This window comes from Sus scrofa, chromosome 7, assembly GCF_054392235.1.
Source record: "Sus scrofa isolate SSC_HxYL_T2T_F1_AM1 chromosome 7, Sscrofa_HxYL_maternal_Yorkshire_Landrace_v2.0, whole genome shotgun sequence".
Lineage (NCBI taxonomy): Eukaryota > Metazoa > Chordata > Mammalia > Artiodactyla > Suidae > Sus > Sus scrofa.
Window position 1 is genome coordinate 43,536,514 of NC_139389.1, and position 13,529 is coordinate 43,550,042.

General features: G+C 42.3%; 2 protein-coding genes across 7 annotated transcripts in view; both read right to left on the bottom strand.

Moving 5' to 3' along the window:
* The window catches only part of MOCS1 (molybdenum cofactor synthesis 1), a 918,787-nt gene that overhangs the window by 550,488 nt on the left and 354,770 nt on the right, over positions 1-13,529 (bottom strand). The gene's annotated exons all lie outside the window — the stretch shown is intronic.
* The window catches only part of KIF6 (kinesin family member 6), a 357,515-nt gene that overhangs the window by 215,244 nt on the left and 128,742 nt on the right, over positions 1-13,529 (bottom strand). For all 6 annotated transcript variants that reach the window (XM_084968006.1, XM_084968009.1, XM_003128378.7 and 3 more), the window contains 3 exons: positions 9,203-9,346; positions 8,197-8,283; positions 538-641 (listed from right to left, as the gene is read on the bottom strand). In XM_084968006.1, coding sequence (XP_084824132.1) covers positions 538-641; positions 8,197-8,283; positions 9,203-9,346 — 335 coding nt within the window. The remainder of the gene's footprint in view (positions 1-537; positions 642-8,196; positions 8,284-9,202; positions 9,347-13,529) is intronic.

Below are 13,529 nucleotides of genomic sequence, written 5' to 3' on the forward strand. Positions count from 1 at the left end.
GAATGAGCAAATCTAAAGGGTCTGAAAGATGCCGTGCCTACGCGAAGCCCTGAATACCTGCTTTCATTCCCATTCTGAGTGTATGAACTGTAATATATGGGCCATCCAGTCACCAAAGGAGAGAGCTTACTTTGGCATGGGATAAATTGGTGCTTGCAGCAAGATGCTGTTTGATACAAAGGACGTTTCTTGAATTCCTTTCAGATTTGAGAGCCACAGCTTAAGAGCGTTTGGTGTCTACGTTTTAAAAGCGCGTGACTCTCCTACAATCCCTTTCCTTCAGCTGGCACGAGGAGGAGATTCCCATCCTCTCTATGCCCCGTTCTTTACTTCCTCAGAGCTGAGGCGGCAAAAACACTGCCAGCCTTCTCCAGCTTTTCATGGAAAGCCGCCACTGTTAACTGGCGCCTACAGGCAATCTCAGACTGTCCCGGGAGACCTTCGTGCTTTGAGGTGAATTCATAACGTTAGCGCCAACAAAGAAGTGCACACAAACTCGCACTGTTAAAGGAAAAGAGAAAAAGTCTGCAGGCTTACTGAAGGAGCTCTGCTTCTGTGAGCACCTCTGTCCTCCGCTCGCCAGTGACAATGGCCAGTTCATCCTTCAGTTCCTGGATTTCCTTCTGCAGGCGCATAATCATCTGCAAAGGCCAAGGCGGGAGAGGCAGTATCAACTCCTCATTAACGGGAACTACTCGACAAACACATACGTCTTTTAATGTTTAGGAACAAAATTGTAGAGAATGATATAAAAGGCACTTTTGTACCCACCACCCAGCTTGGCTAAATCTTTACATTTTGTCTAAATCGTTCTAGGATTTTTTTTTTTTTTTAACAGATAAAACATTACTGACGTAGGAGTTCCTGTTGTGGCGAAGAGAAAACGAATCTGACTAGGAACCATGAGGTTGCAGATTTGATCCCTGGCCTTGCTCAGTGGGTTAAGGATCCAGTGTTGCCATGAGCTGTGGTGTAGGTCGCAGATGTGGCTTGGATCCCGAGTTGCTGTGGCTGTGGCATAGGCTGGCAGCTACAGCTCTGATTTGACCCCTAGCCTGGGAACCTTCATATGCCACAGATGTGGCCCTAAAAAGCAAAAGAACCCATTACTGATGTAACTGGAGCCCCTCATTCCTATTCCCCTTCTGTTCTTCCTGGGGTGACTGCAGGCATTTCCCTGCATGTTTTTATATGTTTACTCCATATGAACAGATGTGACTCTAAATAATGTATGATGTCATTTCGCATGCCTTAAACTTTACATAAATGTTACCACGCTGTATATCATTGCAATGTGCTTTCCCCCCTCACGTTATGTTTTTTAGAGTATTTTCGTTGCTTCATGTGGCTCTAGTTCATTAATTTTCATGGATGTGTAGTATTTCAGTAAATATATCACAATTTATGCATTTGTCTCCTGGCGATGGACATTTAGGAATTTTACTTTTGCTGTTATAAACAGTGTTGCTGTGAACATTATAAATCTCTGGGCACATATGGGAGTGTTTCCCTACAGTATGCACTTTTTTTTTTGGCTGCACCTGAGGCATGCAGAAGTTCCTGGGCCAGGGATCGAACACGTATCATAGCAGCGACCTGAACCACAGCAGTGACAACATTGGATCCTTAACCACCAGGTCACTGGGGAACTCCTACAGTGTACACTTTAGAATTATGTGGTTATAGAGTGAGTGCATCTTCTCTTTATTATATACTTACTGCTAAATTGCTTTTCAGAGTAGGTTTATAAATTTACATTCTCATCGGCTACATATATAAGCTCCTGTTCCCCCACATTTTTGTTTCTATGTATGTAGTCTTGCCAGACGCTTTAATTTCGCCAATCTGGTAGGAGTAAAACGGTCTCTCACCTAGTTCTAATTTGTATTTTCATGATCATTACTGAGGTTGATCATTTTTGTGTGTGTATACTGGCTGCGTGGGTTTCCACTTCTGTGAATTATTTAGTCACATGCTTGCCTATGTTTCAGTTGAGTTGTTTTTCTTTTCCTTATTGATTTATAGGCTCCTTCACATATTCTGGATGAGAACCCTTTGTTAGTTTTATGCAATGAACATTTTTTTCTCCCAACCTATGTCATGTTTTTCACTTTGTCGTGTTCTTTTCGTTAATGAAAGTTGTGAGGGCCACACCCATGGCATACGGAGGTTCCCAGACTAGGGGCTGAATCGGAGCTGCAGCCACCAGCCTACACCACAGTCACAGCAACACCAGATCTGAGCCTTGTCTGCGACCAACGTCAGAGCTCACAGCAATGCTGGATACTTAACCCACTGATCAAGGCCAGGGATCCAACCCATGTCCTCATGGATCCTAGCTGGGTTCGTTACCACTGAGCAACAATGGGAATTCCTTCAATATAATTTCGTTACCAACTTCTTTTGTTATGAGTTGTATTTTTGTGTTTTCAGTAACGTCTATTTTAGAATTCCCTGGTGGTGCAGTGGATTAAGGATCTGGCATTGTTACTGCTGTGGCTCGAGTTGCTGCTGTGGCATGGGTTCAATCCCTGGCCTTAGAACTTCTGTGTGCCAAAAAAAGAAGAAAAAAAAAAAAAAAACAAGAAAACCTATTTTACCAAAAGCCACAGGAATATTTTCCAATACGTTCTTATAAAAGTTTTAAAGCTTTGCTTTTTACCTTTGGTTGACTTTATTTTTGCAGAAAGTGTGAGAAAAGGATCTAATTTTAATTTTTTATGGCTAACCATGCAAGATTTGATATTATAGTACTGTTATATAATATATTTCCACTTGTAAAATGTGTCTTTTTCTGGGCTATTGGTTAAAAACATTTGTCTACTTGACTATATGTATGGCAATAGCACACTGTTTTAATTCTATGTTTTAAGACATTTTGGCATTTAGATGGAACAAGCTCCTTTCACCTCGTTCTCTTCCAAAATAGACTTGGCTATTCTTGATTATTTGCTTTTTCAAATAACTTTTAGACCCAGCTTATAAAATTCTATGAAAGGTCCTCCTCAAATTTTAACTGGAAAAATTTTGATTAAAAGGTTAATTTGATAGGATATTAATGACATTGAGTCACCACATCCCATTGATTCCTCTCAATACAGATTATTTTTTCCTTTTGTCTCTTCTTTGGCCTCACCTGCAGCATATGGAGGTTCCCAGGCTAGGGGTCGAATTGGAGCTGTAGCCACTGGCCTACACCAGAGCCACAGCAAGTCAGGATCCAAGCCGCATCTGCGACCTACACCACAGCTCATGGCAACACCGGATCCTTAACCTACTGAGCGAGGCCAGGGATCAAACCCACAACCTCATGGTTCCTAGTCAGATTCATTAACCACTGAGCCACGACAGGAACTCCTCAAAACAGATTTATAGTTTTCTCTACAAATATCTTACGTCTTTAATTAGAATTCGTTTCAAGAATTTAAAAGTGTTTGTTTCTATTGTAAGTGGAATTTTTGTAAAACTGCATTTTCTAATTATTGTCTTTTGATATATAGGAAGGCAATTAATTTTTATGTGTGGATCACACAGCAAATAATTTTCTGAACATCATTTTGGTTATCTGTTTATATGTTATTAAACACTCTTGGATGTTATATATGAACAATCAAATTGTCCCAAAAAGATGTTTGTCTTTTCAAATCCTCATAAATAAATAAATAAATAATTGTTTCTGACTAGCTAGAACTTCCAAGTACAGTGCTTAAGACATTCTTGTCTTATTCCTTCCGCATTCCACCTTGAAAATGTTTGCTGAGGTTTTTGGCTGATGCCCTTAATCGCTCTAAGGATGTTCCCTTATATTCCAATTTTGATGAGTCTTTTCAAAGTACGGATGAATGTTTAATGTTATCAAATACTTTTCCTTTATCTAGTGATGTGATCACATAATTTTTCCCCTTTAAACTGTGAATGTGATGAATCACCCTAATTCTTGAGATTTTTATTTTTCAGTATGAACTACTTCAGGTATACAAAAAGGTATAAATACCACCTTGTGCCTACTACTTAGCATAAGTGAACACCAATGGACCAACTACTTAGCTTAAGAAATAAGACATTACAGACTCCTGTGAAGCCCTCGCCCCTAAATGAATTCCCCATTACCATGACCCTAAATGTGGTGTTTACTTTCCCCATGGCTTTTTTATTTCTTTTATTAAACATTAGTACATTCTCTAATGATATATTATCCTTAAATTCCTGAAATAAACACAGTAAGTCATGATACCACCTATCATATTAGTGATCATATGGTCATAATGCAAAGTTCCTAAAACAAAAACTAGCAGGCGGAATCCAATTTTTATTCTCCCTTCAATATACGGTAAACTTAAAAACATCAGGTCTGGCCTTCTTTCCTTCCTTCCTTCCTTCCTCTCACGTTTCCTCTCCCCGCCTCCCTCCCTTTTTCTCTTTTTCTCTCTCGCCTTTTGGTAGCTTTGTTATTATTGAGTCAATTTATATATTACTTGTAGATCTACTCATGTTTTTCAATTCTTCTTGCATTAGTTTATACTATGTTTTTCTAGGAAATTGTCCATTTTGTTTAAATTTATTGCCAAAGTACTTTGTTGTTATTTTAGGACCTCTATTGTACCTGCAATATTAAGTCCTCCTTTCATTTCAAATATTATAGTATTGATTTGTGCCTTCTTTATTCTTTTCTTCATTAATCCTCCCAGAGATTTTTCGTTTTCTTTTTTTCTTTTGTCTTTTGTCTTTTTGTTGTTGTTGTTGTTGCTATTTCTTGGGCCGCTCCCGCGGCATATGGAGGTTCCCAGGCTAGGGGTTGAATCGGAGCTGTAGCCACCGGCCTACGCCAGAGCCACAGCAACGCGGGATCCGAGCCGCGTCTGCGACCTACACCACAGCTCACCCCAACGCCGGATCGTTAACCCACTGAGCAAGAGCAGGGATCGAACCCGCAACCTCATGGTTCCTAGTTGGATTCGTTAACCACTGCGCCACGACGGGAACTCCTCATTTTCTTAATGTAATAAAAATCAACTTCAGATTTTGTTCTCTTCCCTCTGTCTTCTTTCTGTCTTTTGTTTTCAATCATTTTTACACTTTTTAGTTTCTGTCCTTCTGCTTTTTGGATTGACTTTATCATTCATTTTCCAACTTCTTGGCTTGAGGACTACCTGACTAAGGAGGATTGAACTTCAAATCCTTGAGGCAGAACCTTAGAATTTCAGGTTTTCAAAGATACCACATCTTGTCCTACCTCGAGTCCAGGGGAGGCAGACAAGTCTTCCAGCATCTCCCTGTGCCAGCGCACATCTCTGGCTCACCCCTCCTCGGGTTTTATGATGGGGTGGGGCAGGATGTCTTAGGTTTGTCGTCTGCCTTCCAAGGTCCAGAGGGCCTTGACTTCTATACCTTCACCCTCTACTCCAGGACAACAGCAGCCTCAGCTTTGTTTCCAGGACCCGGAGAATTCCCTTACTTCCTTAAACCTCAGATATGTGTTTCCAAAGATGCCTGTTAAATTTTATAGATGTGAGTTATAGGTTGACTGTGCCACATCAACAGGACCAGGAGTCCAAAGAACACGATGCTGAGGATGTCAAACGTGTCAGTGCTCCTAGAATTGCACTTAAATGCAGGGATTGAGTGGGTCTCAGCTGTTTGCTTCTTTTCAAAAACATTCATTTTTTTTTTTTTTCTTTTCCTTTTCGCCTTATAGGGCCTCATGGAAGTTCCCCGGCTAGGGGTCAAATAGGGGCTGTAGGTGCCGGCCTACCCCACAGCCACAGCAATGTGGGACCCAAGCCGCATCTGTGACCTACACCACAGCTCACGACAAGGCTGGATCCCTAATACACTGAGCGAGGCCAGGGATTAGACCAGCATCCTCATGGACACTAGTCAGATTTGTTGCCGCTGAGCCACGATGGGAACTCCCTCAAAAACATTCTTGGAATCACCAAGCTATGCAGAATGAGGATCCTGAGGTACTGTCTCTCCACTAAATTTATGCTGATGCCATATTTTCCACTTCTACGAGGGCCTCCGAAGTCAAATCTAACAATCAGATTATCTTCTGTCTTACTGAACAGAAATCCAGAAACTAGGCCAACTTTTCACGATTTTGAGATTATTAAAGTCATGCCTCCCATCAAATCACTGCAGGAACTTTGGAATGAGAGCCATCCTTGGAAGACTTGGGCCCATGCCCCATCATCACAGACTGGCCTGTTCACAGCTCTTTTATCACCTTGTCTCTCTGAGGTACCAATCTTTGGAAAGAAAGCAAGTCAAATCCTTGGTGACCCTGATGTTACAGGGCTGGCCCCACATGTGCCATTAAATTTTGAGAGTATGGTACAGGCTATCCCATCCAGTTGTGTTCTGGATGGTTTTGAGGACAACTTTTCAATTGTCACGTGTGCTTCAGAAAAGCTCTGTACAAAATAATGAAAAAGAATGTCAGTTTTTAGAAGCAATTATAAAGGAGATCAGGAAATAATACTTCTCAATTACCAGATTATTCTGCACCAGGAAGACCTCAACATTTGTTCAATTATCAGCTATTAGCTTTTGACTCCTGGTTTCTCGACTCTAAATCTCTCACGGACTGACATCAAACACACAATGATGTTCGTCCTTCTTCAAATTTCTCAAGTTTCTTCAAAGAAAAGTCTCTTTAGCTTAATTCGAAGGAGAAAATAACCCCTAATGTCTCATATGTTTATTTTCCTTTAATTCCAAAGTTTTGTCTTCAGGCTAATAAGCCCATTCCTGTCTTTCTCATTTTGCATAGTAAAGTCACAGGGCTGCTGGCAAGGTAGGGACAGCAGAGGAATTCATCCTAGGAGCTCAGGTCCACTTGACTTTGGCCGTGAACTGTGTCTCCTCTTCCAGTGGGGGCACTGGGTGATGCTGGTCTCTGACCAGGGCCTGGATTGGGAAGGGCGGCTGCCTCACCCATTGGTTTCTCCGGAAGAGAATTCCATCCTTCCATCAGGGAGCTTGGGCTTCTGGAGGCAAGCAGACAGAACAATCAGCCTCCTTATTCTTTTGTCCTCCTTCCCCTACCCTTTGAGGGGATGACTTCAGGGGACGAAGGGCAGACACTCAAGAGGAAATCGTGAATGTGGGTAACAGTGAGTCTGAGATTTTCTTTGGTTGGAATTTGAGAAATCTGTAAATGAAGTACTGTTAGTAAGAGGTCATGTCTTTTTTTATAACGCATACCACCAAGCTTACACCAGCTTTTTTTTTTTTTTCCCCAAAAGTCAAGTGATTTGCAAAGTAATATAGTCTTAATTTTGGAGTTTGACAATTGAAATATTTTATTTAACATTTTCAATGTTGGCATGAGTGAATTCCTTGTTGCATTATATTTGTGGAAGACTAATAAAAGAGAGAAAAGAAAAAAATACTTGCATTTATAATGAGTCATGTAATGTGCAATATTTCTCCTCAAAAAAAAAAAAAAAGCCCTTTGACAAAGAAGACTTCATTGTTATACAACTAGAAGCTTGGCTGTTTTTCCACGGATCAGACCAATTATTAACTTTTTAAAATCTCGAGAATAAGCAAGAGAACAGTTATGCAAAATATTGTTCTATTTAATAACCATTAAAACTTCTTTTTCTCGATAAGCTTTTCTTTTGGCCACACCTACAGCATGTGGAAGTTCCTGGGCCAGGGATCAAACCCATGTCACAGCAGTGGAGCCACAGCAGTAACATCACCGGATCCTTAACCTGTTGAGCCACCAGGGAACTCCTCTTGATAAGCTTTCATAAAAGATGGTCTATTATTATTGCCCTTTCGAAAGTTAAACTGATTTTCTTGAAAGGCTACAGCTTGCCTGAAAATGTAACTGTTTTCTGTGTGTGTCCTCGGAACTCCCTGTGCATCTGACCAATGGCACAATGAGGGGCTGCAGGTAAGAGCACAGGGCCTGGACTCAGACTGCCTGTGTCTGCATCCAGCTCTGCTGCTTCTTAGCACTGCAGCTCGGATCAAGTTACTGAACATTCTGTTTTGTCATCTGCGAAGGAGAGGGAGAGATAGCATCTACTAAGAAGGTTGTTATGAGAATAAATGAGTTAACACATTTCCAATATTTAGAACATTGCCTGGTTGGGGGAGAAAATGCCCCCATGCCCCCAAGCTTTTGCTAATCTTCGGCATATTTTTACTTTTTTTAAAAAAACATAGATAAAAGTTGCTTACCAATCTGGGATCTATTTCTTCATTAAGAACAGCTTCATTCTTTATGAGTGCCACTCGCTGTGCAAATCTGCAGGTAGATATAGACTCCTACAAAAGCAAAATAAATCTGTAAAATAACAAGGCATAGAGAGATGAAATTTAAGTTTTGTTCAGAAGAGAAACATGTACACCTACAGAGTGACATGCGTAAAACGATGAAGAGACACGTTTCCAAATTAGGGCCTTTTGCTCTGGAACATTATTTTTCATTCAAATTTTGTTTAGGCTTAATAAAATGACCCATGTCCAAAGCGTGGGAGATCCTGAGGTCCTATATGACAACTGGCATGTGCTTTTCAGCCACTGATCTGTCATCAGAGCCACATATACACAAACCATAATCACAGTAGGTGCCAAAATCCATAAACATCAAAGTGTACAAAAATAAATATTTTTATGTAGGTTCCAAAGGAAGGCTTTTCAAGGCATCTTTACAACACACTTGGGCTTGGCCTTGTTTGGGGAGGCACCCTTCTGCTTCCTGTTCTCCTCCCTTAGAGAAAGTCTGCACCCCATGCATTCAAGGGACATACGTGAAACATCAGGTGGCTCTAGAGCCGCCGAGGAAAGCCATTTGGCGGCCAGCCCCTACCAACGCGCCCTGGGTGTCATACCCAGGGACATGTCCAGAGACACATCCTGAGACGTCTCCAAGGCACGGGAGCAAAATCAGGAGCAAAACAGATCTGGAGAGGCTGATGGGCTTCCCCTCGTGTCTCTGGCGGAGGTAAATAACCCACCAGCTGGTTGTCCAAAATCTGTGCCTGAGGTTTTCTTCAGGCCGTCCTGTGCTACTCAAAGTCGATTCTTAAATGGGGTGATTACAAGGCTGGCAAATAACCCCACACCGTGACTCTGGAGGGTATCTGCCTCTGAAGGCATACCCTAACCCGGCTGAAAGGATGGGAGCCCACCCAGGACCCTCGACTCCATCTCACAGACCAGCAGCAAAAACTCAGACACCCACGTCGATATTCCTCTTCTCTACGGAGAGTGTGGCGATCATGGTGGTCATGCAGTTCCCTCCCAGGCTGTCTCTCAGGACGCTTGTCATCATGGAGTTCCTGTACGGAATGTGCGCCCGGTGCTTCTCTGCGAGGGCGATGATAACCTGCGGCCAAGGAAAGACAGGGCCTCAGCTTAGCAGAACAGGCACATCTGACAGACAACGGAGCTGTGACTGCAGTAAAAATACAGCATGGAGGAGATGCAAACTATTGCCTTTAGAATGGATAAGCAATGAGCTCCTGCTGTACAGCACGGGGAACACTATCCGATCACGTGTGGCAGAACATGAGAAAAGAATGTATATATATGTGTGTATACACATACACACACACACACACACACACGTGTATAACTGGGTCATTTTGCTGTACAGCAGAAATTGACAGATCCCTGTAAATCAACTAGAATTCAAAAACAAAAACTAAAAACACTCAAAAAAATATACAACATGTAGTGACCACCCCCCCAAAACCTGGGCTCAGAATAAATACCTTAACGATGCTCGGTACAATAGTGGTGAAGACGGAATGAAGCACATGTAGCAAAAACCTACCGTGATGAACCCCGTAATCTGAGGGCAGATGATAGAACTTGTACAGAACTGGATACATTATTATTCTGTTCTCAGTCATGGGGAAATTTGTATAAAAACTCAAGAGTAAATCATGCCAGATTTTTAAAAAATCCTACCAAAATTAATACGTGTGCCTCGTCTTCAAGGTAGAAGAGCCAGAACAATAAATGAGAACCATGAGAAACAACAAGGGTTCATGGTGGAGACCCCAGATGCTGGTGTCAGATTGTCCAGGACCAAATGCTGGCCTTACCAGGGCCTGTCACTCAGCATCTCTGCCTCAGTCTCTTTGTCTCTAAAACCGGAGAAAGACAGTATCTACCTGAGCATTTGGGATGATAAGAAGAATTAAAAGGTGCAGGTTACTTTGAGTGGAATCCAGCCCATAATAAGCGCTGTGTACACGTGTGTTTTCATTGTAAGTGATGAGGGAAGCACGCCTTGTTCACCGAAGGCTCATCTTACTCTCACACTTAGGAGTGTCTTACTTAGGAAGGTGGGAGATGGATGACAAGCCGCTGTGGGCTGTCTCCAAAGGGAGCCACCAGGGGTTCAGAGAAGATGAACCCAGTGTGAGTCCTTTGCCAGGATGTCCATCGCATAAGGAATAAATCATAAGGAATAAGGAATAAATCATCCTCAGATGTGACATGCGACTTCAGGGGTGTCGCAAGGCGCTGGTTGCTGAAAATACCGCTGAAGCCAGTCCTAGTCTTTCCTCCTCCCAGGTGTGTAATCATCAGAACTTTTTCTACTTTTGTTTACAAAATAAGATGACAGCGTTGTTTTTGAGGGCTGTTTTATACAAAATTATGTAACTGTATCACTGGTCTTACTGTAAATTCATGACCACAGATTTTACTACAAACCAGAAATCCTTTGATATTCTCTCAAAAACCACTTTTCCACTCTCAAAAATGGGCCTTCACATCTTATCCTTTTGCTTCAAACATCTACCCAGCTTCCTCTCCCTGACTTCAGCCTGATCTGATGGCCACACACCCTTTCTTCTAGGTGTCAGCAGCTTGACCAGAACTATCTCCTGACTTGTTCCTAAACCCCTCACACATTCCAGCCTTCCCACTGTTACTGTCTGTTCCTGCCCGAGTCCAGCCCTCTGTCTCTTTCCTCTTCTCCTCTCACCTACAATTAACCCCTCTCTTTGCATCAATTTCTCTCTCACCTGGATCACTCCCATCCTGCATGCCCACGACAGTACTGAACAGAGACAGCTCTTGCCAAGGTCATCAGTAATCCCACTGAACCAAAAGCACCAACTGCCATCTCACCTGAGCTCTGGTTCAACTAAGGATTCAACACGGGTCTTCACTGCCTCCTTTAGGAAACACTTTATTCACTTGGTAATCAGGACACCACACTTTTCTGGTTTTCATCTTTCCTCAAAAACTACTTAATGAATGCTTCCTTTTCTTCTTCCAAATGATATCTAATGAGGTTCTCCAGGGCTCAGTCTTCTCTTTCTGTCTACGCACTCTCCCTGTATAATCTCATCTGATCCTCCGGCTTAAATACATCTATATCCTGATGTCGCCCCAATTTATATCATCGGCCTCAACCTCTCCCCTGAGCTACTGTCCCTGTGGCAACTCCACATTTCCACCAGGAAGTCTGTTCTTGACTCTGTTTCCCTTCTACCCTCAACCCAGACTCTTTCTCAGCCTTTACCCATCATTATTAATGGCACTGCCATCCACCTAGTGGCTCAGCCCCAAATCCTAGGCATCATTCTTGATTCCCCCTCATGCCCAACACCCAATTTCTATTAGGTTTACCTACAAAACACACCCAGAACTAGACTCTTTCCCATCTCTTTTGCTACCATTCCCCTTCAAGACCCCATCTTCCCTTCCTTGGACAACAGCTCAAGGCTTTGGCTCAGTCTCCTTCCTTCTCCTTTCGCCTTCCCGTGGCCTCCTCTCTTCAGAGCAGCCAGAAGAATCTTTATAAAATCTAAGTTCCATCAACTTTCCCAAAGCCCTTAGTATAATGACCCAACGCCTGTGTGATCTGGAATATACAAGGGAGAAAAGACAGTCTCTTCAGTAAGTGGTGCTGGGAAAAACTGGGCGGCTACATGCAAAAGAATGAAATTAGAACACTTGCTAATCCCATAAATAAAAATAAACTCAAAATGGATGAAAGACTTAAATGTAAGAACAGAGGCTATGAAACACTTCAAGGAAAACGCAGGCCAAACACTCTCTAACGAAATCCCGTCTATTATATGACCTCATCTCCTGTGGTGCTTTCACAGTGCACACTGGCCTTGTGTTCCCTCGCTGTGACAAGCGTAGTCCCACACTGCAGCCTTTGAACCTGTTTCTCTTAACCTGGGGTGCTATTGCCTGAGATTTTCTTACAGTTTCCTGCTTCTCATCAATCAAATCTTGGCTCAGGTTTTAGGTCCTCACAAGGGCCCTCTCTGAACTCCCTAATCAGAAGCAATACTCCAATATCCAGGCTTTCACTCTATTTTATTTTTCTTCCGGTGCTTATCTCTATTTGAAGCTTATTTATTTACTTGTTTGTTATCTGATTGCTCACTAGACTTTCTGCTCCACAAGGCAGAAACAGAGGACTCTGTTTCTTATGTTCATGGCTCTATCATGGCTAAGAACAATGCCCACTGCCCAGTACATGTGGCAGAAACAAACTTGTCTCTCTCAGCTCTCGTGACAGCCCCCATTCTGGTTCTACTTCCTACAAAATTACATTTCCTAGTCTCTCTTACAACTCACAGTTTGCATGAGACCTAGCTCCATCAAGCAGACACCCCTGTATGGGATTTGGAGGTGAATAATGAGAGGTGGTGGCCATAACGAGGAAGACAAGCTTTGTAGGAGAGTAGGGTGGCAAAGGCCTCTGGTTCTTTTGAGGCAGCTACAGGGAAGTTTCTGGAATCTAGGACCCAATGTCCTCGTTGCCAAGTGGAAAGAGGAGTTGTGTTCTACGGAGCAGCTCTGTGGTGTGGTTAGAAGTGTCTCTTGGTTGCTCTGCTCCCAGCTGGGCAGCATCCAAGCCCAGTTTTCTAATTTTCCTTGAGATTCTTTGGTTTAATAAACTCTGTGCTGCTTAAATTAGCTAGAGTGAATTTCTCAGTTTGCAACTAAGAAATTTGACTAATACAATGTATGATCAACTCTTATTTTGTTAAATGACTATGAACAAATGAATGAGTAGATTAATTAGTTTTACCCAGAAAGGTGGTATGAGGGTCATTATCATTGAATGAGATTTGAGAGAATGAAGCATCAATGTAATTGGAAAGGGAGTGAGTAATGTGGTGGCCCTGACTGGCCAGGTGGCAGCATGGGGTGCAGAGCAGAGCTTCAGACCCTGAGAACCAAGAGGACAAATACCTGAAACAGGCAAGGAAGGCCCAAATACCAAAAACCAACAGGGGTTGGTTGGACAGACATGCAGAGAGGGTGGCATATTGTTTATAAATCATCAATTAAATAGCTAAGAGTTTTCTAAGTACTTTCAAGTTCCTTCATCAAACACATGTTGCTATGTGTTTTCTGCTCTAGGGAACAATATTGATGTCTTTTCTATTCAATAGTTTTACTGACAACTTAGATGACATAAAGAACATGCTTATTAAATTTCCTTTTGATATCACTTTAAATGGTATGTTAGTTAACTTGCTCTTGAGTGTAGTAACAGAAAATGTAACCCAAATTGGCTTGAA